At 38.2% G+C, this 25,601-nt stretch overlaps 3 protein-coding genes and 1 pseudogene across 3 annotated transcripts; 3 read left to right on the top strand and 1 right to left on the bottom strand.

Annotated features, from left to right (window-relative positions):
* The first annotated feature begins 4,544 nt into the window (after positions 1-4,544).
* LOC104590349 (uncharacterized) lies at positions 4,545-10,609 on the top strand. Its single transcript, XM_010248978.2, has 2 exons — positions 4,545-6,991; positions 7,785-10,609. The coding sequence occupies exons 1-2, from the start codon at positions 4,651-4,653 to the stop codon at positions 10,436-10,438; spliced, it is 4,995 nt and encodes a 1,664-aa protein (XP_010247280.2). The 5' UTR covers positions 4,545-4,650; the 3' UTR covers positions 10,439-10,609.
* Positions 10,610-14,259: 3,650 nt separating this feature from the next.
* LOC109114200 (secreted RxLR effector protein 161 pseudogene) lies at positions 14,260-14,880 on the bottom strand (annotated as a pseudogene).
* A 1,636-nt stretch (positions 14,881-16,516) lies between these two features.
* On the top strand, positions 16,517-17,830 carry LOC104590350 (G-type lectin S-receptor-like serine/threonine-protein kinase LECRK4). Its single transcript, XM_088888162.1, has 2 exons — positions 16,517-16,662; positions 17,137-17,830. Exons 1-2 carry the CDS (start codon positions 16,517-16,519, stop codon positions 17,828-17,830), a joined length of 840 nt encoding a protein of 279 aa, XP_088744288.1.
* A 3,483-nt stretch (positions 17,831-21,313) lies between these two features.
* On the top strand, positions 21,314-24,125 carry LOC148791402 (G-type lectin S-receptor-like serine/threonine-protein kinase LECRK4). Its single transcript, XM_010249892.3, has one exon. It carries the CDS (start codon positions 21,481-21,483, stop codon positions 23,881-23,883), a length of 2,403 nt encoding a protein of 800 aa, XP_010248194.2. The 5' UTR covers positions 21,314-21,480; the 3' UTR covers positions 23,884-24,125.
* The last annotated feature ends 1,476 nt before the right edge of the window (positions 24,126-25,601 follow it).

Below are 25,601 nucleotides of genomic sequence, written 5' to 3'. Positions count from 1 at the left end.
CGCATGAATATGTATTAGTTTATTTGGAATTTTAAAAGCAAGCTTCGTACGAAATTATGTAAGTAGTGCTCCCTAACAAGTGCTCTTGCTTATGAGAGAGGACATCTTGGGTCCGCCTCAATGGCGTAGGTGTCAATCTATTTCTGTTTTGTAGTTTATTTCTTTTATAATATCAGGTTGAATAAAAAAATGTGTTATCCTAAAGGGTTTAAAAAAAAAAATCAAGTGTTATTCGAATGAGACCCACATATGACATAGAAGGAAATTAAGGATCTGTTTGGTTTGTAATTTGAATCGGAATTAAAATCTTTTAGAATCGAAATTGGAATGGTCCATTCTCATAGTCTGTTTGGTTCAGACAGGAATGAGAATGAGAATTGGAACCAGTAAGAATGGCATTTCATTCCCAAAAAAGGGGCAGGGAATGGCCATTCCCTCAAATGGGGAAATGCTATTCCATTAAGAATATGATTGGGATGCCAATTCTACCCAACCAACAGATGAAATTAGAATAACCCATTCCTGATTCTAGAGCCCTATTCCAATAAACTAAACAGGGCCCAAAACTCGTCACAACAGTTGTTACTATCGTAATTTGAATTGCATTGTGACTATGGTGCATTAACAAAGCTGTTACCAAAACGTCTAGTATCTGAAGACGGCTACCTGACATACCTGGGTGGCCGGGTCCAATTATTATGGCCAGATCCACAAATTTTGGAGTCCTTGTTACCCTATAGGATTTTTGTCAATTTTCACATATACACAGCTTTGGATTTAGTTTGAATGTATCTAGTCCGAACCTAACTGTTTGACACCCTGAATAGAGTGGGTAGTAAATTTTCTTTATTATATACATATATACATACATACATTTTGATATCTAGGTTTTATTATGAAAAATTTTTAGAAAATGCTCTTATGATTTCCAATAAATACTCATTGTTCCATCTTAATTTGGAACAAATACAAATGCGTATAATATAAATACATATAAAATACAAGGTTTTACACTCTACAAATTTGTATTTGTATTCCTTCAAAACTGAACCAGGAGAAAATGGGCAAAACAAGTTGTCCTATTTTGCTGCTATACACGATTAACCTTGAGTTTCAATCTCTCTTATTCATATAAAACAACAGGTTGGGATATTTATAGAAATATGTACTTATTCACCCAAATGTGGTTGCACCTTTTTTTACAGTGTTGCACTTAATTGATTCAACTCAAATCAAACTATATTTTGTCCCGGTTAGTGCTACAACTTGGGCGGCCTAACCACATCCAATTCTAATTTTTGCATGAGTCAGGGCTGAGTTTTTGGGCTGTGGGTTTTATCTAGGCCAGAAAACTTGGGCCTGATCTAAATTTGGGTTTGACTTTGTGCATATTTTTAATCAATTCAATTCCTAAATTGAACTATAAAGCTCAACAAAAGATGGATATACAAAAATATATTCATAATTTTTTTTATAAACTTAACCATTCTGTTTAAGTTCAACCAAGTCCGTCTCAACCCAATTCTAACTTCGAAGTCACAATTGGTAGATAGGCACTCAAGCACAGGAAGTTTTGGGCTCTGATGTCTGTTCATAGTACAAATCTGGCCCATTTTTGAACAGCCACAATAAATTGTGTAGATCCCCAGTCATTGACCAGTGATCACTTAGATTATTAGTAGTAGATTAATGAGACAAGTAGTGGTTACTTAAGAAATGAAAGAAGACAGGAATCAAATTGGAAATGATGGATGAAAACGCACATGGAATGGATGAAATTGTCATTTTCAATATAACTATAAGTATGTTGATAAGTATATGGATATGGAAGATGGAGGAATGAATTTATGGGGGGTAAAGAGTGGAAAGGTAAAATTTGATCATTAAGGAAACCTAAAGAGTAAAACTGTCATTTTTAATATAGGTGATAAGCATTAAATGAGAAAGACAAATCATTTTCTAATAAGCATTAAATGAAAAAGCAAAATTATATTTTTACCATTGGTTCTTCTTCAATTCAAACCTTAGAGACGAGGCATTTAAGTCTAGTGAAAATTTCAGAAGTCAATCACATCTATTCATACTCTTATAGATACTACAGATGCGTTTCTGCAGGGCTGTTTTCAATTTAGAACAGAATGTTTCTTCTTGTTATTCCTTTCCAAACAAGTTTCTGCTCCACGGAAGCATCCAGAACACCCGAAATGTTCCCGTGAAATGATGTCAAACGGGGCCACCACTAGTTTGCCTAACTCGGAGGTTTCATAAGACCTATAAACCCGATCCAGTGGGATTACTTGTTCCATGGTTTTGAAAACCAGACCATACTGGATGGTTGGACCGGTTGATCTAGGAATGGTTAGGCAATTAGTTTTGTTTCACCCTAAAACCATTCTTGGGCAAAAAACTGTTGATTTGGTCAGGGTCCTGCTGACCATTGATCTGAATAACGGTTTTTGGCTATTTTTTAATTTTAATTATTTTTTAATCAGAACAAGCTGTTTATTCTAACCGCACAGTCAAACTGTTCGACCGAGAGCCAGTCTCCAAAGCCGTGGTTTCTAAAAACGATCTGGAGACCAAAACAGTCAAGGGTCCGGTTACCAGATCGAACTATCTAATCGTTTGAACTGAACATTCAGCCCATTTTGACAAAAAATAAAAAAATAAAAAATAAAAATCGATTAAAACCATTCGAATGATTAACCTCCCGAGTCAGCAGTTTGCTGAACAAAATCAATGGTTTTGGGAAAATTTCTAGTTTTGGAGAAAACTGAAACCAGTCACTTGACCGGTTCCCAGTTTTTCCGGCCTGACCATTAGGTCTGGTCCAGTTTTGAAAACCATGTCCAAAACGGTTCCATATGTCTGATCCTGTTTTTAAAACCTTGACTTGTTCATCCCCAAATCAACACATATGGCTTTTTTATTTTAAAATTAAAAATAAAAATCACAAAAAAATCCCCTTTTAACTCTTAATTCTATCCGCAATAAAATCCATCATGACTTTCCCAAATTGTCAATATTTGACTATTTGTATTCTCTCCCTTCCTTTATGAAACCCCTTTTTCTCTCTCACATCATTTAGACCTATTAACTCCATGTAATAAAGTAGCAGAGGTATAAGTTTATGGGTTAGGTCAGGTTTTAAAGCCCAATCCCAAGACAGGCCTGTAACAATATCAAGGTAAAAGCCTAAATTTTTCAATTCAAGCCCACCAAGAACTCCATCCACACCTACCCACAAAACACTAGAGTCATGCATCAGGAATGTCCATGCATGATAATATACAAAGACAGGATAATGTTCCAGATGTGCGGTTGGGATGTCATATATGTGGGTAGGGTGCTTCTGTGTAGGAGATCTGACTGCTTTTCACTCGTGTTTTTTACTTTTTATCTTTTATTTTGATTTTATAGTAGATTGTATACCACCACTACAATTATAAAACTAAGGTTAATCTATTATGAAAATTAGGTGATATTTTTTTCTTTGGATTTTATTTTAATAAAAATATTAATTACCTAAACACTAGAAAATTAAACTACAGTTTATTGATATTTTATGACCTTTTGTTAGATCTTCTATTTTCTTCAAACATTTCTTCATTAATTGGCATGTACATAAAATTTTTCTTTTCAAAGTCTCCTGAATTCACTTTCAAAGGAATGTACTCTCATGGAAATTGCTAGGTGGTGTATTTATATAGATATCCTCATGTGTATATATATATATATGTGTGTTGGAACTAAAAATTCTGGGATGGGCTGAACAGTCATTTTCCCTTTTTTTTTGGATTTAGATTGCATTCCACAGAATTTTGAATTCCACTGAAACCGGTGAGTTCTTTGGTCCAAAATCGAGATATTTAGTTTCAGTTTGGAAGCAGTACAAATAGAGTGCAAAACTTAATATTTGGTACTGTACATATCTGTATTTGTGCTCTTTCCAAACTAGCCATAGAAGAAAAAAATCTTAGATTGAGGGATGGGAGTTGATCGCTAATTGTATGAAAAAATGAAGACATTAAAACTAGACTACGATGACTAATGACTATCATGTTTAATATCTGTGATTTGAAGCTTACTTTTGTCATACAAATGGAGGGGACCATTGCTTGACTCTCTGTTTCAAGTCCACGAAAACAATTTTCTACATGATGGAACCCTACATAACTTGATGGATAGCTACTCAATATAATTGAGGCCATAGATGGGGATCAGTTTCCAATCGCCAGGGTGTAAATTAAGAAGAGTTCACTTTCAACTTTTGAAAAATCAAGCAAAAGAATCCCAAGAGAATTGGACTTTGTTGCTCAATGACTTTGGATTCTTTTGCTTGATTTTTCAAAAGTTGAAAGTGAACTCTTCTTAATTTACACCCTGGCGATTGGAAACTGATCCCCATCTATGGCCTCAATTATATTGAGTAGCTATCCATCAAGTTATGTAGGGTTCCATCATGTAGAAAATTGTTTTCGTGGACTTGAAACAGAGAGTCAAGCAATGGTCCCCTCCATTTGTATGACCAGGACCAGGACCCTGCGACAGGTTGACTATGAGAACGACCTTGGGCTTACAGATAATTGCAACGCTCTGCAGTACTAAAAATAATGTAAAGCTCGAAATAATTCATTTGTATCGTCTCTAATGGCGTCTACGATTCTTGTTCTATCTCTACTACTTTCAGTATCTTCTGCTGTTGTAGGAGTTCAAGATGAAAACCCAAATTTGATAAAGTTGGGCTCGTCGCTCTCGCCAACCATTCAACCCAGCTCGTGGTCCTCACCTTCCGGTCGCTTTGCATTCGGCTTCTACCAACAAGGCAATGGCTTCTCCGTCGGAATTTGGTTGGTGGAAGACCCCGTAAACACGGTGGTCTGGACGGCAAAAAGAGACGATCAACCGGTTTCCTCGGATGCTACTCTGAACCTTACTACGGACGGGTGGCTTGTTCTCCGAACCGGTCAGGGTGAGGAGACGACCCACATCATCAATGCCTCCAAACCCGCTTCCTTTGCCTCAATGCTAGATTCTGGGAATTTTGTGCTCTACGACTACAACAATTCTTCAGAAATTATCTGGGAGAGCTTTGATAGCCCAACTGACACCATATTGGGTGGTCAGATTCTGATGTCGCGGAATAAATTGGTTTCCAGTGAATCGGAAACTGACCACTCGAGTGGTAGGTTTTATCTCATAATGCAGGAAGATGGAAACCTTGTTGCTTACCCAGTAAACACTACCAAACCCATTGATGCTTATTGGGCTACCGGTACTTTTGCATACAATTACAATCACAGCTTGTATCTTTATCCTAATGGCACTCTAATGCTCGGAAGCATATCAGATTTCAATGCTTCGTCGTCCCCATCGGCCGGTAGGAACGGGACCATCTTTCGTGCAACACTTGATCCCGATGGGATCTTTCGGAGGTATTCTCACAACTTCGGCGGTAATGGCAGTAGAGCCAATACAACGATAAGGTGGTCAGCTTTGCATGACCCATGTGAAGTCAAGGGCGTATGTGGCTTCAATAGCTACTGCTCCCTTGTGGGCACAAAACATGATTGCGTATGCCTTCCTGGGTTTGATTTTATCGACCCCAATCGGAGGTTCCGGGGCTGTGAGAGGAATTTCACTGAAGAAGGTTGCCTAGACTTGAAAGACACAGTGGTTCAGTATAAGATTATTAGTGTGGAGAATTTGATTTTGGTGGACCATCCTTTTTCAACAGAGTTTAAGGATAGAGAAGATTGCGAGAAGTCATGTTTAGATGATCGTAATTGTGCGGCAGCGCAGTTTCAGATTGATAGTTGTAAGAAACAGAAGCTTCCTTTGAGGTATTTGAAAATGAACCCAAATGTGTCCAGCACAGTTTTCTTCAAGGTGAGCTCCGGATTCATCCAGAGCAGAAACAGAACCTCAGAATCAGATGGAAATAAAAGACTGGTTCTAATCGTTACGGTAAGTTTAGGTTCTCTCACATGCTTGTTTGCTGCCATTGCGATCTCCAGTTCCCTTATTTACAGACGACGAAAAGTACAGTATACAAGGTTGCTACAAAATGGCAACATGGGTCTGAGTGAAGAGTTTACGCTGCGGCTGTTTACTTATGAAGAATTGGAGAAGGCAACTAATGGCTTCAAGGAGGAGTTGGGTAGAGGCTCTTTAGGAGCAGTTTATAGAGGCGTCTTATCACAAGATAACCGAATCGTCGCTGTTAAGAGACTGGAGAAGATTGATGAAGGAGAGAGGGAGTTTAAAGCAGAGATGAGTGCAATAGGAAGAACACACCATAAGAACTTGATCAGACTGCTTGGATTCTGCATTGAAGGCTCTAAGAGGCTTCTGGTTTATGAATACATGAGTAGCGGCTCACTTGCGCAAATTCTCTTCAATGCCGAAGGACGACCCATTTGGAGAGAAAGGATAAGAATCGCACTAGACATAGCCAGAGGAATTCTCTACCTACATGAAGAATGCGAGACTCGTATCATCCACTGTGATATAAAGCCTCAGAATGTACTGATGGATGAGTTTTGGACTGCTAAGATCTCGGACTTCGGGTTAGCAAAGCTGCTGATGCCAAATCAAACAAGAACCTTTACAGGTTTCAGAGGAACGGGAGGTTACGTAGCACCTGAGTGGCAGAAGAATGTCCCAATAACAGTGAAGGCCGATGTTTACAGTTTCGGAATCGTGCTGTTGGAGATTGTATGCTGCAGAAGCAACATGGAGGTTAATGTATCGTCAGCAGATGAGATTATTCTTTCTAGTTGGGTTTATAATTGCTTTGTGGCCGGAGAGCTGGATAAGCTTGTGGGTTATGAAGAGGTAGATATGAAAGCACTGGAGAGGATGGTTAAGATTGCACTTTGGTGTATTCAAGATGAACCTGCTCATCGTCCTTCAATGAAGACTGTGATATTGATGATAGAAGGGATCGTGGATACAAGCATCCCTCCATCTCCATGTCTCTCTTTTGTTAATTCTTGATCTGTTATCCTTTTCTCTCCTTGGGTACTAAGTTTTGTATGTTAACCTGCAGCAGAAAATAAAAAAGAAAAAGAAAAAAGAAGCAATGTGTGTGTATTAGTTATTTATATGAAAATAATGTTAACCTGCAGCAGAAAATAATGTTTCCTAGGCAATTAATTAATTTTTAATGGTTCGATGTGAAATTTGAAGATTTACGTATTTGTTCTTAAAAAGTGGAGATATCCCAAATTAGTAAATACTTTCTTCAATTTGATTATAAATAAGTTTTTTTTTTTTTTCTTTTCTTTTTGAAGGTGTAAATACATATAAGAACTAATGCACCCTTATTTTGTTAGAATATAATGCATCCTTATTTAAAAGAAAAAACACTTCAAAACAGCTAAACCAGCCTAGCTGAGTGGTGGCTCACTCGGCAGGCTTGTAAACTGGGTAGCCCAGATGAGATGCGGTTTAGAGCTCTGCTCTTGACTCTCATCACTTTAAGAAGAGTTATTAATGTTTTTTGAAAAAATGCCGTTTGCCAAGGAGAATTGAATTCCGACCTAGTGAGGCAAAAGCGAGTAGTCATTATTCAATACCAAATTCAATCTTCAGCTCTTTCCTTCCGACACGGGCTCTTAAATAGGAGGACCATTTGGATATAGAATTGCAAAAAAGTAAAAAGAAAACAAGAAAAAATATGAAGACAATTTGTCAAAGGGTGACACTTGTACAAATGTAATTTGGGGGTTTGAAGGAGTACCTATCAACTTTGTAGCAAAGTCATGGCACCCATGTGTAAGGCCACGCCTACATAGATGGTTGGGTCCAGACCTCCGATCAATCGTATCTTATTGAAAAATTTTCCGGGCCAAATTTGACCAGTTTTGAGTTTTCTTTTCATCACAAGACGAGGACCCAACAACTGCCCGTTCGTCATACGTTGGCTACAAGACCAGAAGACCTACTACTGTCGTTTGTCATACGTCGTCTTCGGGCTCTCGATGAGAAGAGACATAACATTTTAGGATATTATCACATAACTGGAAAGACAGAGCTCTCTTGTCTTTCTAAAATGGCGTGGCTCCCTGTAATACTCGTACCGTTTCTGCTTCTTCCTCTACTCGTTACAATTATTGTAGTTGTAGAAGCTCAACCCAAAGAAACTAAGCTGATATACTTGGGCTCTTCGCTCTCGCCCAACACTCAGTCCACTCCTTGGCTCTCACATTCAGGCCATTTTGCGCTTGGATTCCACCCCCAACGCAATGGTTTTGTGGTTGCAGTTTGGTTGGTTGGAAGACCGGAAAATACAGTAGTGTGGACAGCCAACCGAGATGACCCACCAGTCTCCCCAAATGCTTCTTTGCAGTTAACAACGAATGCTGGGCTGCTTCTTCTAACTGGACAAGGCGAAGAGAGACGCATTTCTAATGTGTCGGACTCTGTTTCCTTTGCAGCCATGCTCGACTCCGGTAATTTTGTGCTCTTTAGTGCCAACTTCACTGTCCTTTGGGAAAGTTTCAGGTTTCCGACCAACACCTTATTGGGAGGACAATATTTTCCAATGGGGAGTCAATTGTTGTCTAGTGTTTCAGACACAGATTACTCGACTGGAAGGTTTCGTCTTGGGATGCAGAAAGACGGGAACCTTGTTCTTGGACCTAAGGACGACGACAATCCTTACTGGGCTTCCGGAACCAACGGAGTACAAGGTTCCAACGTACAATTATATCTTAATAGTACTGGCTATCTATCTATCGGCAACAACAGCGGTTATGAGGCATGGAGAGTCGGAAACGGCTCGTCCTCTGTCACCAATGGAACGGCCATTTTCCGAGCAAAACTTGACAATGATGGCATTTTCCGGTTGTATTCCCACAGCTTGGACGGAAACAATGTATTTACCTCGGTGTCTACTGTCTGGGAGGCACTGAGCAAGGACAAAAAATGTCAAGTGAAAGGTCTGTGCGGCTTCAACAGCTACTGCAAGATGGTAGGCATGGAACCTGTTTGCAAATGTCTTCCTGGGTTTGATTTCATTTACCCCACTCAGATGTTTGAAGGCTGCCAAAGGAACTTCACTCAAGGATGTTGCAGAGGCAGGGAGAGGAAAATAACTGCGTTCTACGAAATTATAACCATGGATAATCTATTGTGGGGAGAAGACAACCCTTATTTCTATGCATCTTTGACAAAAGAAGATTGCAGCAAGTCTTGTTTAGAAGACTGTTATTGTGGTGCTGCTCTATTTAAGGATGGAAACTGCCAAAAACAAGAAGTTCCACTTAGATTTGTCAGACGAGAACAGCTTAATGAGTCAACCACAGCATTCATTAAGGTTAGAACCACCCCTATTGCAAACCTTGAAACTGGCAACAACGGTGCAACAGTCCTGATTGTTGTTGCAATCCTAATTTTCTTGACTTGCTCTTTTGTTTCCCTTGCAATAGCTGCATTCTTTATATATAGACAGCGTGCTCTGGGGTATAGATTAATGGCAGAAATGGGGAAATTATGGCCGAACGAGGAATTAACCTTACGGTTGTTTTCTTACGATGAGCTCCAGAAAGCAACCGATGGGTTCAAGGAGGAGTTGGGAAGGGGATCATTTGGTGCTGTGTACAAGGGGAGTATTCACAAAGGTAAGAAAATTATCGCTGTAAAGAGATTGGAGAAAATGATGGAAGAAGGAGAACGGGAGTTTCGGGCTGAGATGAGAGCAATTGGAAGAACCCATCATCGAAATTTGGTTCGATTGCTTGGCTACTGCGCCGAAGACTCAAACAGGCTTCTGGTTTATGAGTACATGAGTAATGGATCACTGGCAGATCTTCTATTCCAGGCTAAACAGCATCCTTACTGGAATGAAAAAGTGGGAATTGCATTGGATATAGCTAAAGGGATCCACTATTTGCATGAAGAGTGCGAGGCCCCTATAATCCATTGCGATATAAAGCCTCAAAACATACTGATGGATGATTTTTGGACTGCTAAGATATCTGATTTTGGGTTGGCCAAATTGTTGATGCCAGACCAGACCAGAACCTTCACTCAGGTGAGAGGGACCAGAGGGTACTTGGCACCGGAATGGCAGAGGAACACACCCATAACAGTGAAGACTGATGTGTATAGCTTCGGGATCATGTTATTGGAGATTGTTTGTTGCCGAAAATGTATGGAGTTTGGTGCATCCTCACCGGAACAGATTATTCTTTCCAACTGGGTTTATAACTGCTTTGTGGAGAGACAGTTGGATAAACTTGTTCCTGATGAAGAAGTTGACATGAAGATGTTAGAGAGGATGGTTAAGGTGGGGTTATGGTGTATACAAGATGAACCTGTTCTGCGTCCTTCAATGAAGAACGTAATACTCATGCTGGAAAGCATCATTGAAGATATATCTGTTCCTCCGGCCCCAAGTCCGTCCTTTGTGTTACCTGATACTCCCACCTGATATTTCCGGCATCATGGATATTACCAGCTTCTATGTAGACGTCTAGGTGTTTCTTTTTTGTCATTTTTGGATAGTACCATGTAAACTTATTTCTGAAGAAGTATGGGTAGTTCATCTTTTGGTAATGCATGTATATACAGTTCTATCATTACTTGAATAAGTTCTACCTATTCTGATGATGAGACTCACTATACAGACTAAGACGTGAGAACATCACTATATTACAGACTAAGACATGAGAACGTAAACTTATCAAGAAAGACATGAGAACCTAAAGGCCACAAAGAAGACGTTTATTGCAATGGAGACAGTGCAGGAGAAAGCTAGGGGTACATGGTCTAACTCAAGATTTGAAGTCTAGAAGAAATTCTTAGGCAGAAGTAAAACTTCTTGCTTAAGCATTCTTATATTCTACCAATTACGGGTGTGTGGGTGGTTTTTGAGACTTTGAACTGAGTTTTAACTCGTTCAGTAGGTTGAACGGTTGAACACCCAACCGGCTCAAAGCCCAAAACAATAATTTTCCTATTGAAAATCTATGCAGCTGCCGTACCGGAAGGGGTTTTTTGACCAATCAAACGCCCGCTTTCATATTTGTTGACCAATCAATAGTTTTAACTCATATTTGTTGTCACTTTCCAATCAAACGCCCGCTTTCATATATATATATAACATAATTATGTAATAATATATAATATATTAATAAAATAAATAATTATTTTCAATTTTATCATACTAATTTATTTATATAAACAATTGAGCAATTGTATACATCAAAATTCATATAAAATTAAAATTTTAAGTTTTTTTTCAATTATTTAAATAAAATTTGTCCCGGTCCACAACTCGGCCTAACCCAAGGCTTGGCCCACAAACCAGCCTAGCACGTAGCATGGGCTCGGGCCATGGGTCAGCTGGGCCAACCGCCAAAATATCCTAGGGGAGGGAGGCATGGCCCGAGACGGCCCATTTTACACCTCTACAACACGGGTCGCACTAGTCCGTTGCGGCATTGCCTTTCCTAACCACACCAAGAATGAGAAATTAAAATAAAAAAAAAGAAAGGAAGAAAAAATGTCAGGTGTTGAGGAATAATGAGCAAAGTTTTTAAAACCAGATTGGACAGGGAATCGTTAAGGGTCTGATTCCTGGGTTGAATGGCTGCATTGTTCGGTCCGAATGGATAGCTTGCTCTAATAGAAAAAATAAAAAAACCCAAAAATGGCCAAAAACCATTCCTGGGTCAAATTGTTCGATGGTCTGACTGCTTGGATCAATAGTTTGCTGTCCAAATCAATGGTTTTTGACCAAAAGCGATTTTGGGATTAAATGGGATTTTGGGATTAAATGGAATGGCTGGTTCCCAATTTTTCCGGTCTGACCGTTAGGTCCAGTCCGGTTTTGAAAGCACTGATAATGAGTAATGAGTAGTGTGCATGATGCAATAGCAAGGAACCACGGTGTAAAGGTCATGACAGGAAGTGAAGGATTGTCTATTTCCAAAATGATGATTGATAAGTGCTCGTAACGTGTCCCAACTGGCCATTGCAGCCACCAATGTTTTCAAAACCAGACCGGATCGAATGGTTGTATCGAAAAAATTGGGACTGGTTCCGTTTTACCTTGAAATTGTTATTTGGCAAAAAACCGTTGATTTAGTCAATGAACTACTGATTCGAATAATCAAATTGTTGAATTGTTCGACTTGAGAACGTTTTTTAGCCATTTTTTAAGTTTTTTTTATTTATTTTTGTCATAAAGGACCGTCCTTTTATATTGGACGGTCGAACAGTTTGACCCAAGAACAGGACCCAGAACAATTCCCCATCGGATCTGGTTTTACAAACCTTGGCAATCATACATTAGGAACATCTTCCCATGAATGACAGGGGAGATGTTCCTATGTGCGGCTGCAATTACACGTTGTTGATATAGTATTAGGACTTAGGAGGTTTGGTTGGTAGTAGATCCCTACCCAAACCTTTGGTTTTCCAACTCGGTCTTGGATGCCATATCATTGAAGATGACTTTTCTAAGTGTTTTGTCGAAACTTTTTTTAAGGCCCAAATATGATATATGTGCTTCACCTAAAGCCAAAAAAAAAAAAAAAAAATGCGTGGCTTTTAAAAATTTTGGGGAGAATGACTGACCAAGAATTGATGCTAAATTTACGGGTAGATGTGATTTTTAGGGTGCTACTAATAGACTATGGTGACTTTTTATTACCAATTTGGGAGGGCTGAAAGGCAATGGCTTCTGATTTTTGGGACAAACCTTCACATAACCAACCTATGGGTGATTTGATTCAGTTGGTATGCAACCACCGATCTAAAAAATAGGTAGGGGGCTAGGGGCCATACCCATACTAACGCATTCCCCATTACCACAAATTATGATGTGCACTCTCCCACTTGGGGAGATGTTAGGTGGGCACCCCTCTTACGTGCTAGGCCATGGGCCTTCTTATCACCCATTAACCCCGTACGTCCAGACAGAAAGTTGAAAGTACCAAAATGTATACAGTTCAAAGAACAACGAAAAGTCCTTGTATGGACAACTGGCAAATCGAAGACGTTCCTATCAAATTATTTGGCATCTTTATCAGTTTACTTGTCCGATGTGGAGATTTGCAATGAAATTAAACACCTTGCATACTAAAATGTTTGGCATTATAGTGGCTTAGAATCTCATCAATTAGAGTTCATTTCCTGCTTCAAATGATTAAAGCGCGGTAGCCCACAAACTTGTGAATGACTAAAGGGTGATCCAATGAGCACGTGATATCCTCTTCAACCTTTCACACCTTTTCAAGTAGACTCAGGAATCATCCTTGTGGAGAGAGCAATTTTATTTAATTATGTGCCAAAATTTCGCCTATAACCCTTCCTGCAGCTCAAACATCAGCAAGTAGGCAGGGCTAATTAAGTTGATTTCTTCTCTCCTGTTCGTATCTCTCTCTGGGTGGAGCCGGCCGGCCGGTTACTGGGAAGAATTATGTAGCAGAGTTCGGGTTGGCCCTGCATGTAATTGGTCTTTGTACAAGCTATCGCTCTTATATATTATTGAAAGAGTTCATGATCAATCACCATTTATGAATACTAAGACCACTTAGTTACAGAACCAATTGTGAGTAAATATATAATGCCGTACGTATACATGGGATGAGGCCTCTCCAAGTTGCAGAGTTAAAAGTTAGTCAAAAGTTGCATATTTGAATGGTATAAACTGTGACTGTGTGCTTTTGATGACTTTTTAACACGCTTTATTGAGCTTGAGGCCTTACAAAAACTATTCATTTTAAGATGAAATCATAATAACACAGAACTACGTCTTGATCATGGCTGCTCATTTTCTGTTTCTTATCTTCTCTTCCATCGTTCGTGTTGGTATGCTGATGGTATAGAAGACTAGAGTATATGATAGGAAGTAGGAGAGAGAATGCTAGTAGCTTCTGTATTTTTTCTGTTTCTCTCATGCTCATTTGCAATATAAGAGGTTGTATTTATAGTAGCTAGAGTCGGTGGTTGGAAGGTAAACCGACTTTACATTTGTGGTTAATATTTTTTGTTCTAGATCCTTCTTTTACTAAAAGAATTTTGACCAGACAAATTTACTTGCTTCTCAAGTATAAATAGGAAGTTCTAGAGTAAAGTATTCTAGAAATGTGTAGCAACTTCTATTATTCCTCCTTGGTGCACATTTCAGTAACTCCAATCATGTCTCGTAATAGTTTGAACTTGCCTTTTGGTAGTGCCTTTGTAAATATGTCTGCTAATTGCTCTTCAGTCTTGCAGTGTTTGAATTCTATTTATTTGTTTGCTTCAGCTTCTCTGATGAAGTGATACTTGATGCCTATATGCTTGGTTTTGTTGTGAAATACGAGATTCTTTGCCATTGCTATAGTTTGATCTACTATCGCAGTAGATTTCTGTAGTTTCCACTTGTGATTCTCCCATGTCTTCATGTATTCTTTTTAGCCATATCGCTTGGCTTGTTGTCATTGCTGCTGCAATATACTCTGCTTCAGCTGATGATTGCGCAACTGTTGCTTGTTTCCTTGATGCCCAAGAAAATATCCCTGATCCAATTGTGAAAGCATATCCTGACGTGCTTTTCATGTCGTCTACTAATCCTGCCCAGTCACTATCTGTGTAGCCAATTAGTTTTGAGTCATGCGTGATTCCGTACCATATTCCGTAGTTCTTTGTTCCTTGCAAGTATCTAAGTACTCTCTTAGCTGTTCCATAGTGAACTTGACTTGGACTCTGCATGAATCTTGATAGCAGATTAACTGCATACATGATGTCTGGTCTTGTAGCTTTTAAATAGAGTAAGCTTCCAATTAAACTTCGAAATTGTGATTCATCTGCTTTTGGTGAGCCTTCTTTCTTGAAGACTTTATTGTTGTCTAATGGAGTTGATACTGTCTTGCAGCCTTCCATTTTGAATTTCTTCAAGAGAGTCTCTGTATATTTTTTTTTGTGAGATGTAGATCCCATATTCTTCTTGAATTATTTCGATCCCAAGAAAGTAGTGCATTAAACCCAAATCGGTCATCTCCAAAGTCTTCATCATGTCTTTTTTAAATTTCTTGATCATCTTCTCATTATTTCATGTGTAAATGAGATCATCGACATATAAAGAGACAATAAGTGTGTCATTTATACCTTGAGTCTTGATGTAGAGTGTTGGCTCACTTCTGCTCCTCCTGAATCCTTGCTCAGTGAAGTAGTTGTCGATTCTACTGTACCAGGCTCTCGAAGCTTGCTTTAAGCCATATAATGCCTTCTTTAATCTAAGAACTTTATCTTCTTGTCATTGCACCATAAACCCTTGAGGTTGCTCCACATAGATTTCTTACTTAAGGTAGCCATTGAGGAATGTTGACTTTATATCTAGTTGGAAAATCTTCCATTTTTTCTATGCAGCTAGTGCAATCAATGCCCTGATTGTGTCAAGGCGTGCAACTGGAGCAAATGACTCATTGTAGTCGACACCATATTGTTGTGAGTATCCTTTGGCAAATAACCTTGCTTTATGCTTCTGGATTGAGCCATTTGAGTTAAGCTTTGTCTTGTAAACCCACTTAACTCCTATAGTGTGTTTGTTTTGTGGACGATGTACAAGCTCCCATGTCTCATTTTTCTCGATCATCTTTATCTCTTCGTCCATAGCTATTCTCCATACTTCTTTCTTAAAAGCTTCTTCAAAGCTTTCTGGCTCCATAAGCATCAAGTTGCATGTCTCGTATATCTCTGTTAAGGATTTAGTTCATCTTGGCGAGTTTGGAGGAGATTCTGAGGTTTGTACTGGATCTAATTGTGTTGTTGGTTGAGTTGGCAATCCAGTTTGATTGCAGCCTTCTTCAAATTCTTGTTTTGGTAATAGGGGCATGTTGATACTCTTTATTTTAACTTCTTCTGTCTCCCAATTGTATGTAGCATCTTCATCGAATCTTACGTCTCGACTGATTATGAGCTTCTTTGTTCTTAAGCTTTAGACTCAATAGCCTTTTGATTGAGTGCTATAGCCTAAGAAGATTCTTTTCTCAGTCTTCTGGTCCAGCTTGCCTCTTTTCTCTTGTGGAATGTGAGTGTAGCATATGCAGCCAAAAACTCTGAGATGCTTTGCTGATGGCTTTTGCCCACTCCAAGCTTCAATCGATGTCTTTTCTTGCACAACTTTGGTTGGACATCTGTTGAGCGAATAGACTGCAGTGCTTAGTGCCTCTGCCTAAAAAGTTTTTGGAAGACCCTTCTCCATGAGTATGGCTCTTGCTGTCTCCATAACTGTTCTGTTTTTTTCTTTCGGATACTCCATTTTGTTTTGGTGCGTATTCGACTGTGAGTTGGTGCTCCATGCCTTCATCATCACAAAACTTGTTGAATTCATTAGAAGTGTATTCTTTGCCTCTGTCACTTCTTATCGTCTTGATGTTGTGACCACTTTGCTTCTCGACACGGGTTTTGAATTTCTTAAAAATATCGAAGACTTGTGATTTATCTCTTAAAAAGTAAACCCATGTCATTCTAGTATAGTCATCGATGAAGAGAATGAAGTACCTGTTTTGATCATTTGATGGAGTACGCATTGGACCACAAATGTCTGTATGGATTAACTCTAGTGGCTCTTTGGCTCTCCAAGCTTTTCTGGATGGGAAAGGTTGTGATGTTGTTTCTCGAGCATACATCCTTCACAGGCATTGTTGAGCTCCTTGATTGCTGGTAGGTCTCGCATCATGTTCTTTTGCTGAAGGATCTTTAACACATTGAAATTGAAATGTCCAAACCTTCTATGCCATAGCCACGACTCGTCCACTTGTGCTTGCATTGCTACATTGCTTGCGTATCTCCATTGTATGGAAAAACATCTGTTTTCTTTCATTTTTATTTTTGCAATTTCAAGGGATCTGTCTTGCTTGTTGTAGATTGTGCAAGAATCTCCCTCAAAATGTAAAGAGTATCATTTCTCCATCATTTGACCTACATTGAATAGGTTTTGATCAATGTTGGGGACCAAGAGTACATCATTGATGTATTTCGTGCCTTGTCTGGTTTCAATGACAATGGTGCCTTTGCCCGTTGCTTCCATTAAGTTGCCATTACCAATTTTGACTTTTGTCTTGACTTTATCAAGACTACAAAAGATGCTTTCATTTTTTGTCATGTGGTTACTACACCCACTATTTATACTCACAGGAACTTGGTTCGGTTGCTGGGCTTCTGCATTGAGGGCTCTAAGAGGCTTCTGGTTTATGAATACATGAGTAATGGCTCACTATCTCAGCTTCTCTTCAAGGTTGAAGAACACCTCATTTGGAAAGAAAGATTAAGAATAGCACTGGACATAGCAAGAGGCATTCTCTACCTACACGAGGAGTGTGAGACCCACATCATCCATTGTGACATAAAGCCCCAAAATATACTGATGGATGAATTTTGGACGGCTAAGATCTCGGATTTTGGGTTGGCAAAGCTATTGATGCCGAATCAGACGAGAAGCTTCACCCGAGTCAGAGGGACTGGAGGATACTTGGCACCAGAATGGCAAAACAATATCCTCATAACGGTAAAGGCTGATGTTTATAGCTTTGGGGTTGTGCTGTTAGAGATTATATGTCGCAGAAGCAATATGGAGGTGAACGTCTCAACAACAGATGAGATAATTCTTTCTAGTTGGGTTTATAAGTGCTTTGTAGCTAAGGAGTTGGATAAGCTTGTGGACGATGATGATGAAGAGGTAGACATGAACAAACTTGAGAAAATGGTTAAGGTTGCACTGTGGTGTATTCAAGATGAACCGGCTCTTCGTCCTTCAATGAAGAATGTGATCTTGATGTTAGAAGGAACCGTGGATACACCCACTCCTCCTCCAAGCCTTTCCTTTTCTTAATGTTGCAATTTCTCCTTTAATGTAGTGTTTTATGATCCATATATATAATATATAATATGTTATGCTGAATCAAGATAGCATATATTCTGTTTGAAATAATGTTGAAAATTCTTCATATCATCTAGAAATTACAGAATTTACGTGCATTAAGTCCGAAATTTCAAAATCTACATAAAGATCCTCAAATTAATCAACCCATGTTACCCATCAAAAGAGCAACTCAGGGACCATTTCGTTCACAACCGGAAAGGTCTAGCCCCCTCACCTGTGTGGTTCAGATTGAAATCCGAATTGAAATCTGAATTAGCTGGAATGAATTCTCATTGGCTATTCCCTCAAATAAGGGAATGTTATTCCACCAGGAATAGAGATCAAAATCAGCCCCCACAAGATTGCTCCCATAATATAATTACTCCCATAATTATATTTTATAATTAAAATATAAAAGAAAATATTATTTTTTAACTTTTACATATATAAATATAGTCTGATTGCTAAACAGATACTGTTATTAACATCCATAGTAGAGTAATTGTGTATATATTTGGCATCGGAGCTACAGATTCTGCTGCTGACTGATTGGAAGCTGAGAAAAAAAATGGTGTCTTTTTTTTTTTTTTGTTTGGAATCATTTCTGCTATGTATAGTAGGACGTTTCTTAGAGCAACAATAATTTTTTTTGTTTGATACCAATGCTTCACGCACTGTTATCCACTATCCAGTGCCACATGCATCACTGCCATCTCGCATCCCTGTTGGCAGTAAGGAGCTGCAGCTGCAGCTCCAGGAAACGCCAAATTTGACATTTCTCCAAGCGATGCCTTCCCGATTTTCAAGGCATGGCTTGGAGCACCATTTTTATGGAAAAACGGTTTCAAACAAACGTCTGTTTCCTAGAGCACCGTTTTTTTCTGACATAGCGCTGATGTGACACTGTTTTCTAAGCAATGGCAACGATGCCAAACAAACGTTGTATCTAATGTTGATTGGGTATCGGATTTTCAGAGTCCATTGACAGCCGTAAACCTCTCCACTTCTCCTCTCCAAGTCAACACTAGGAAGAGAAAAGTCTTATTCTTGTTAGCAAAGTCTTTAATTAATTTGACTATATGAAAAGATGCTTCCTCTCCTTCACTCCCTCTAATCTTTTCTAAGGTATAAAAAAAAAAAAAAAAAAATCATATTGGTGGATGCCCCCTAGAGCTGTTTTCTTTAAAATGGACATTTTTTTTTAAGGTTTTGAGATTTTACAACCCATATATAGATATGGTATGAGTAAAGTATAATATTAGGCTAAACGTGACCTTTCCATTCAATAATATATCAGAGTATATCAGGCTAAAATACCCTAGAACTTACAAGTAAATTACCAATATATATATATATATATATATATATATATATATATATATATATATTATACATGCATTTTAAATTGAAAATCTTATGTTTTGTTTCATCATTCAATAATTCTCTCTTCACTCAAATATATGTACATATACACATACGTTTTTACATGTTTTAATCAAATAATTGAAAATTTTGAACTTTATTCATGTTATTTTACTTGTTTATTATTTATGTATAATAAAAAATTAAATTTTGGTGTGTGAGGAAAGATTGAGTTCTAAAAGCCCAATCTAATGCAAGTTTTGGAAAAGATAGTGATGGGAAGTTTGAGAGACACAAAGGGTCCAAAATTTACAAAACCCTCCCTTAAACCACTGATTGGATATCCCTAAACACCTCCTTAGAATAGGGTTATAAATAAATTGAATTCGGATCAGAGTAAAATCCAAATCCGATCCAATTATTGAAAACCTGCATTTGAATCCTATCGGATTTGAAGACCTTGGATTCAAATTTGAATCCTAGATCTGGATCGGATTTGGATTTAAACCAATTCCTCTTTAATTTTTTAAAATACAGAAAAATAAAATGTTAATTACATTTCATCTTTTATATATAATAAATTAATATAAATATAACATATTGAATTTATTATTTATATAACATATAATATATGAAAATATATTTTTTATAATTTTAAATAATAATTATATAAAATTTATATATTAAAATCAATAAGCACTAAAATATAATTAGATTAGATGGAATCAAAGTCAAATCTGATTCAATTATTAATCAGGTAAAGATTATAAAATTCAAATCTAATCCAATTATCTAAACACGTCATCTCTGAAATAATTGCAACTAATACCTTGAATTGACAGGGCTACCTTAGTGTAGTCATTTCTTTCTATTTTTATGATCCACTAATTTGGTAGTCATTTAGTGTTATTAAAGTTTTTGGTTTGAACATGAAGAAATGCCGTGAGATTGGGGGTATGAATCAGTACCCACAGCCACCTGTTATCTGAAACATTAATTAGTACGGATACTTGGACTCTTCTTCTGAGTCAACGTTCGGGCGTCATGGTTTGATGTATTTTACACAAAGACCTGATAAAAAGACTGTAATTCACTTCAAAAATTTAAAATCACAGCCACCTCCTAATCTATTAATAGCCGTTTTTATAGTTCAGTCCACACTAGACTTAAGATTTTTATGGGTGGACTGAATCCTGCCCGTGAATTGATGTTAAATTTACGGGTAAGATGCAGTATATAGGGAGCTACTAGTAGATTAGGAGACATTCTCCCTGTACTAGTAGATTATTACAATTAGCCCTCTTCCCCCTATAAATTACATCCTGCCCGTGAATTTGGCATCAATTCACGGTCAGGCAGTACTTTGGGCCTAGTAAATTCTGATCATAAAAACATCATATAAAGTTTCATTTTAGTAAAAACCTTCCTTATAGTTTTGAAAAGTTCTGCAATTACCATCCTTTCATCATTTTCTCAATTTATTATCAAGAAAAACTATTATTGTCTTTTAAGTTATAACATTATCCTTATCATTTGTTAAGAAATCTTTTAATATAACCAAAATGCCAGATTTATGCTTTTAGGCTTCACTCAATCATAATGAATTTACAAAATTAAATTAGATATATATATATATATATATATATATATATATATATACAAGGGTAAAGTGAGTATAACATTATCCTTACTATTTATGCTTTTATGCCAGATTTATGAAATATTTTTGTAAATTTCCATTTGAATTATATATATATGTACAAGGGTAAAGTGAGTATTTCCAAAAAAAATAAATGCATTAGGCAAAAAAAAATTGAATGCATTAGGCCAATGTTTTCTGACTGAGATAATGATGGCAGGGAGGTATTTTTCAAAACTGTAGAGAAGGTTTTTGTTAAAATAAAACTTCGGGACAAAGAGCGTTGTACCCAAAAAGGAAAAACAAAGAATTTTTTCCACGCGCTTGTGAAAATCATAAAATGAAAGAGCGTGTAGAACGGGTTATAAAACCGATTAATGGGCCAGTTTTCGTGGGCCTTTGTAGGGAACAGTGGAGTGTCCAACCCGTAGCCCATTATTGAACACGCGTTGATGTGTTACTGTGTGTGAGCTCATCCCGTTCGGATGTTAAATCCTCTCTCTCTTAAGTCTTGACGGGGTCATCGCATCGGTGAGCAGTGGGAAGGGTCCGTCCTACATATCCAAAACTCTCCACATAAACGCACAAACAATTCACTCAGCCTGATATTTTCTGTAGAATGGCGTCTGTATTTTCAGCACTCTTTCTATTTCTCTGTGTCATCACTCCAATTGCAGTAGAAGCTCAACCCAAAATAATAAGCTTGGGCTCTTTGCTTTCCCCCGCTACTCAGCCTTCTTCATGGTCATCACCTTCTGGCCGATTTGCATTTGGATTCTATCCTTTAGGTGATAATCGCTTTGTCATTGGAGTTTGGTTGGTGGGCAAACCAGCAAATACACTTGTCTGGATGGCGAATAGAGATGACCCACCGGTCTCGTCAAATGCTACTTTGCGCCTAACCATGAACGGTAGAGTAATTCTCTCTCCTGGAACTGAGCCAGGTGAAGGAAAAAGCATTACCTCTACATCAGTCACCAGTTCCTATGCATCCATGCTGGACTCCGGTAATTTTGTGCTTTACAGTATTTATTCCGGGGTTTTGTGGGAGAGTTTCAGTCATCCGACCAGCACCTTATTAGGAGGTCAGTTTCTATCCACGGGGAATCAATTGATTTCCAGTGTATCCGAAACAGATTGCTCATCTGGACGGTTTCGTCTCAAGCTGCAGAACCCATACGCTGTTCTTTACCCCATAAATACCCCTGACTTAGTATTTGTGGAAGGTTATTGGAACGTCATTGGACATGGATCCAACTTGTATCTACATCTAGATAATTCTACTGGTATTCTATCTATCCGCAACGGCACCGATCACGAGTTTTGGAGATCGAAGCCCGACTTAAGCTCTCTTTCCGGTGTCAATGAGACCACCATTTTCCGCGCAACACTTGACAATGATGGAATTTTCCGGGTGTATGCTCATGGACCCAACTCGGTGTCGACTGTGTGGGAGGCACTGAGCATGGACAAACGGTGTGAAGTCAAAGGTATTTGCGGTTTTAACAGCTACTGCAGGATGATGAACAATAAAACCGATTGCCTATGTCTTCCTGGGTTCGATTTTGTTGACCCCAACCAGAAGTCTCTGGGCTGCCAAAGGAGCTTCACTGGTCCTGTATGCAAACATGGAGAAGGGAACATTACGACGTCGTATAACGTTGCTTCTCTGCAAAATATATCTTGGGGATCATCCCCTTACTTTTCTGCATATATTACAGAGGAGGAATGCCGCAAGTCCTGTTCAGAAGACTGCGTCTGTGGTGCTTCAGTGTTCAAAAATGGGTGGTGCGATAAACACCAGCTTCCTCTGAGATACGCGAGATTGAACATAGGCAGCACTGAATTGTCCACTGCTTTCTTTAAGATTGGTACTACGAAGAGTCAAATGGAAAACAGTACCCAGCGAAGCCCAGTAAAGCCAGTGATTGTGACCGAGAACAAAATCAGTTCATTGGTCCTTGTTGCTTTGGGTTTCTTTGGGTGCAGCTCATGTTTTGCTGTTGCCATCTCTGTTTTCTTTGTTTATAGCCACCAAGTTCTAAAGAATAGATTGATGGCAGAAATGGGGAGTCTGGGTCAGAGGGATGAGTTTACGCTACGGTTGTTTTCATACAATGAGCTCCAGAAAGCAACAGAGGGGTTCAAGGAGGAATTGGGTAGGGGATCCTTTGGCGCAGTTTACAGGGGGACTCTTTCTAAAGGTAAGAAAGTGGTTGCTGTAAAGAGACTAGAGAAAGTAGTCGAAGAAGGAGAACGAGAATTTCGGGCTGAGATGAGAGCAATAGGGAAAACCCATCACCGAAACTTGCTTCGGTTGCTGGGTTACTGTGCGGAGGGTTCAAATCGACTTCTGGTATACGAGTATATGAGCAACGGATCACTTGCTAACCTTCTCTTCAAGTCCGAGAAACGCCCCTGTTGGGATGACAGACTGAGGATTGCATTGGATGTAGCAAAAGGGATTCTCTACCTCCATGAAGAGTGCGAGGCCCCTATCATCCATTGCGATATAAAGCCTCAGAACATACTGATGGATGATTTTTGGACTGCTAAGATATCCGATTTTGGCCTAGCCAAGCTGCTGATGCCGGATCAGACTAGAACTTTTACCCAGGTCAGAGGGACCAGAGGGTACTTGGCTCCAGAATGGCAAAGGAACACACCCATATCAGTGAAGACTGATGTTTACAGCTATGGAGTGGTGCTGTTGGAGATTGTTTGCTGCAGAAGGAACATGGATGTTACTGCATCTACACCAGACGAGATTGTTCTTTCTACTTGGGTCTATTATTGCTTTGTGACCAGACAACTGAAAATGCTTATACGTGATGAAGATGTTGATATGAGGACGTTGGAGACGATGGTTAAGGTGGGATTGTGGTGTATTCAAGATGAACCGGTTCTTCGCCCTTCAATGAAGGCTGTGGTTCTCATGTTGGAAGGCATCATCGAAGTACCTGTTCCTCCAACTCCTAATCCTTCGTTCGTGTCATCTGAGGACCCGTTTGGGTCGCAGTAATAGGAGTTTCCTATGAGATCAACCGAACTGCTGCAGCACGAGAAAGCCCGGCGGTAAGTAAGTACCAAATGTTTGCAGGCCGTCGTTGAGCTGGCCGATTAGACCGTTTAACGCCAGAGAGAACTGGTCAGACCGGCAATTCTCCAAACAGTTGTACGGATTTAAGTTTCAAAATCACTAAATGAGTTATATTGTAATTATTAATTTATTATAATAAACGTTAGAAAATTATACATTAAAAATTAAAACAGAGAGTGGTAAGGATGTCAATGGCCCCGGTTTGATATGGGCGTGAATCAACCGATGAAACCAAATACAAAGCAAACCACCATGAAATCTGTTCACGGGCTGGGTTGGGTTTTGCATCTTTATAAACAAATAAACAAAAAATGATCACGTCAGTCCAATTTTATAATATATTAATTATATATTCTTAATAATATATTATATATATATATATATATTATAATATTCCATATATTACAAACAAGGTTTAAAATATTGGTATGTATCAGTTTTCCCGATATGCCTTTACAGGGGATGTTTTGAATCGACAAGTGGTTCAGGGGGTAAACCATCCTTAAATCAGCTCTTCTGAACCAGATTCAAAATAAATAAAATAAAAAATACCGATACAGGCCAATACGCCATACCAGCATATCACTCAGTATCAATATTTTGAACCCTGATTATAATATATAAAATATCATATAATACTTTTTTTTGTTACTAATTGCATTGTTACATAATGTACAATATATATTATTTATTATTAAACAATGAAATGTGAGCACACTAGTGTATTATTTCAAACAGCACTTGTGAACTTGTGATTTTGTTTTCTCCGTTAAAAACATTGGAGTGTTTACATTTTATTGAGGGGTCTGTGGATTGTTTTATAACCAAGGTCGCAAGAAATGTGATATCTTCCGAGCTCCGAGAGGCCTAGACAAAAAGCGAGGCTACTCTGAAGTCTGTTTAGTGTAAGAGAGAGATTGCCAAAAAGTTTAAAATGTATATGAAAGGGAATCTGGAGAAAGAGGGGGAGACCGGAGAGAGAGATGACAGAAATAACACTGTAACAAAGAACAAAAGATGTGCTCGAACTGTTTGGTTTACCCTTATCTTTTAGTTGTTAGGATTGAAATTTGAGAGTTAAAATTGAACCATCAGATTGGAATATGGATAACAGTAGATTATAATATATTAATAATTAATATACAATAGCCTAATATTCTAATATATGTGGCACTCCTCCATTAAGACACGTCATTTTAAAGATTTAAATAAAATGGACATATGTCAAATTTTGATTAGTGGTAGTTCAAGAAAAGAACCCACTAACATGCAGAGTGGAGCCCACCACAATGCAGAGTTATGAGAAGTGGGAAGCTCCCACTTTTGATCATTTCCTAAAAAAAAGGAATCTATTTTATAAATTACTGTTAATTATTAAACTAATTACTTAATTTTAGCTATTGATTATTAATAATAATCTACTTCTAATTACTTAAGTACAGCTATTAATGACAAATAATATTTATTGTTAATTATTAATTAATTAGAGTTAACTACTGCTAATTAATTAATTCCAGATATTAATTACTAATAATAATTACTCACCGATAATAATTAATTACTTAAAATAATTTCTGCTATTACTTAATTGCTGATAATAATTAATTAGTGATTATATTGCTCATTATTAATTCGGAAAA

The sequence above is a fragment of the Nelumbo nucifera genome, chromosome 5 (genome assembly GCF_055504915.1).
Source record: "Nelumbo nucifera cultivar China Antique chromosome 5, China Antique-T2T, whole genome shotgun sequence".
Taxonomy (NCBI): domain Eukaryota; kingdom Viridiplantae; phylum Streptophyta; class Magnoliopsida; order Proteales; family Nelumbonaceae; genus Nelumbo; species Nelumbo nucifera.
Note: the sequence above shows the minus strand (reverse complement) of the source record. Positions and strands in the feature narration are given on the sequence as shown.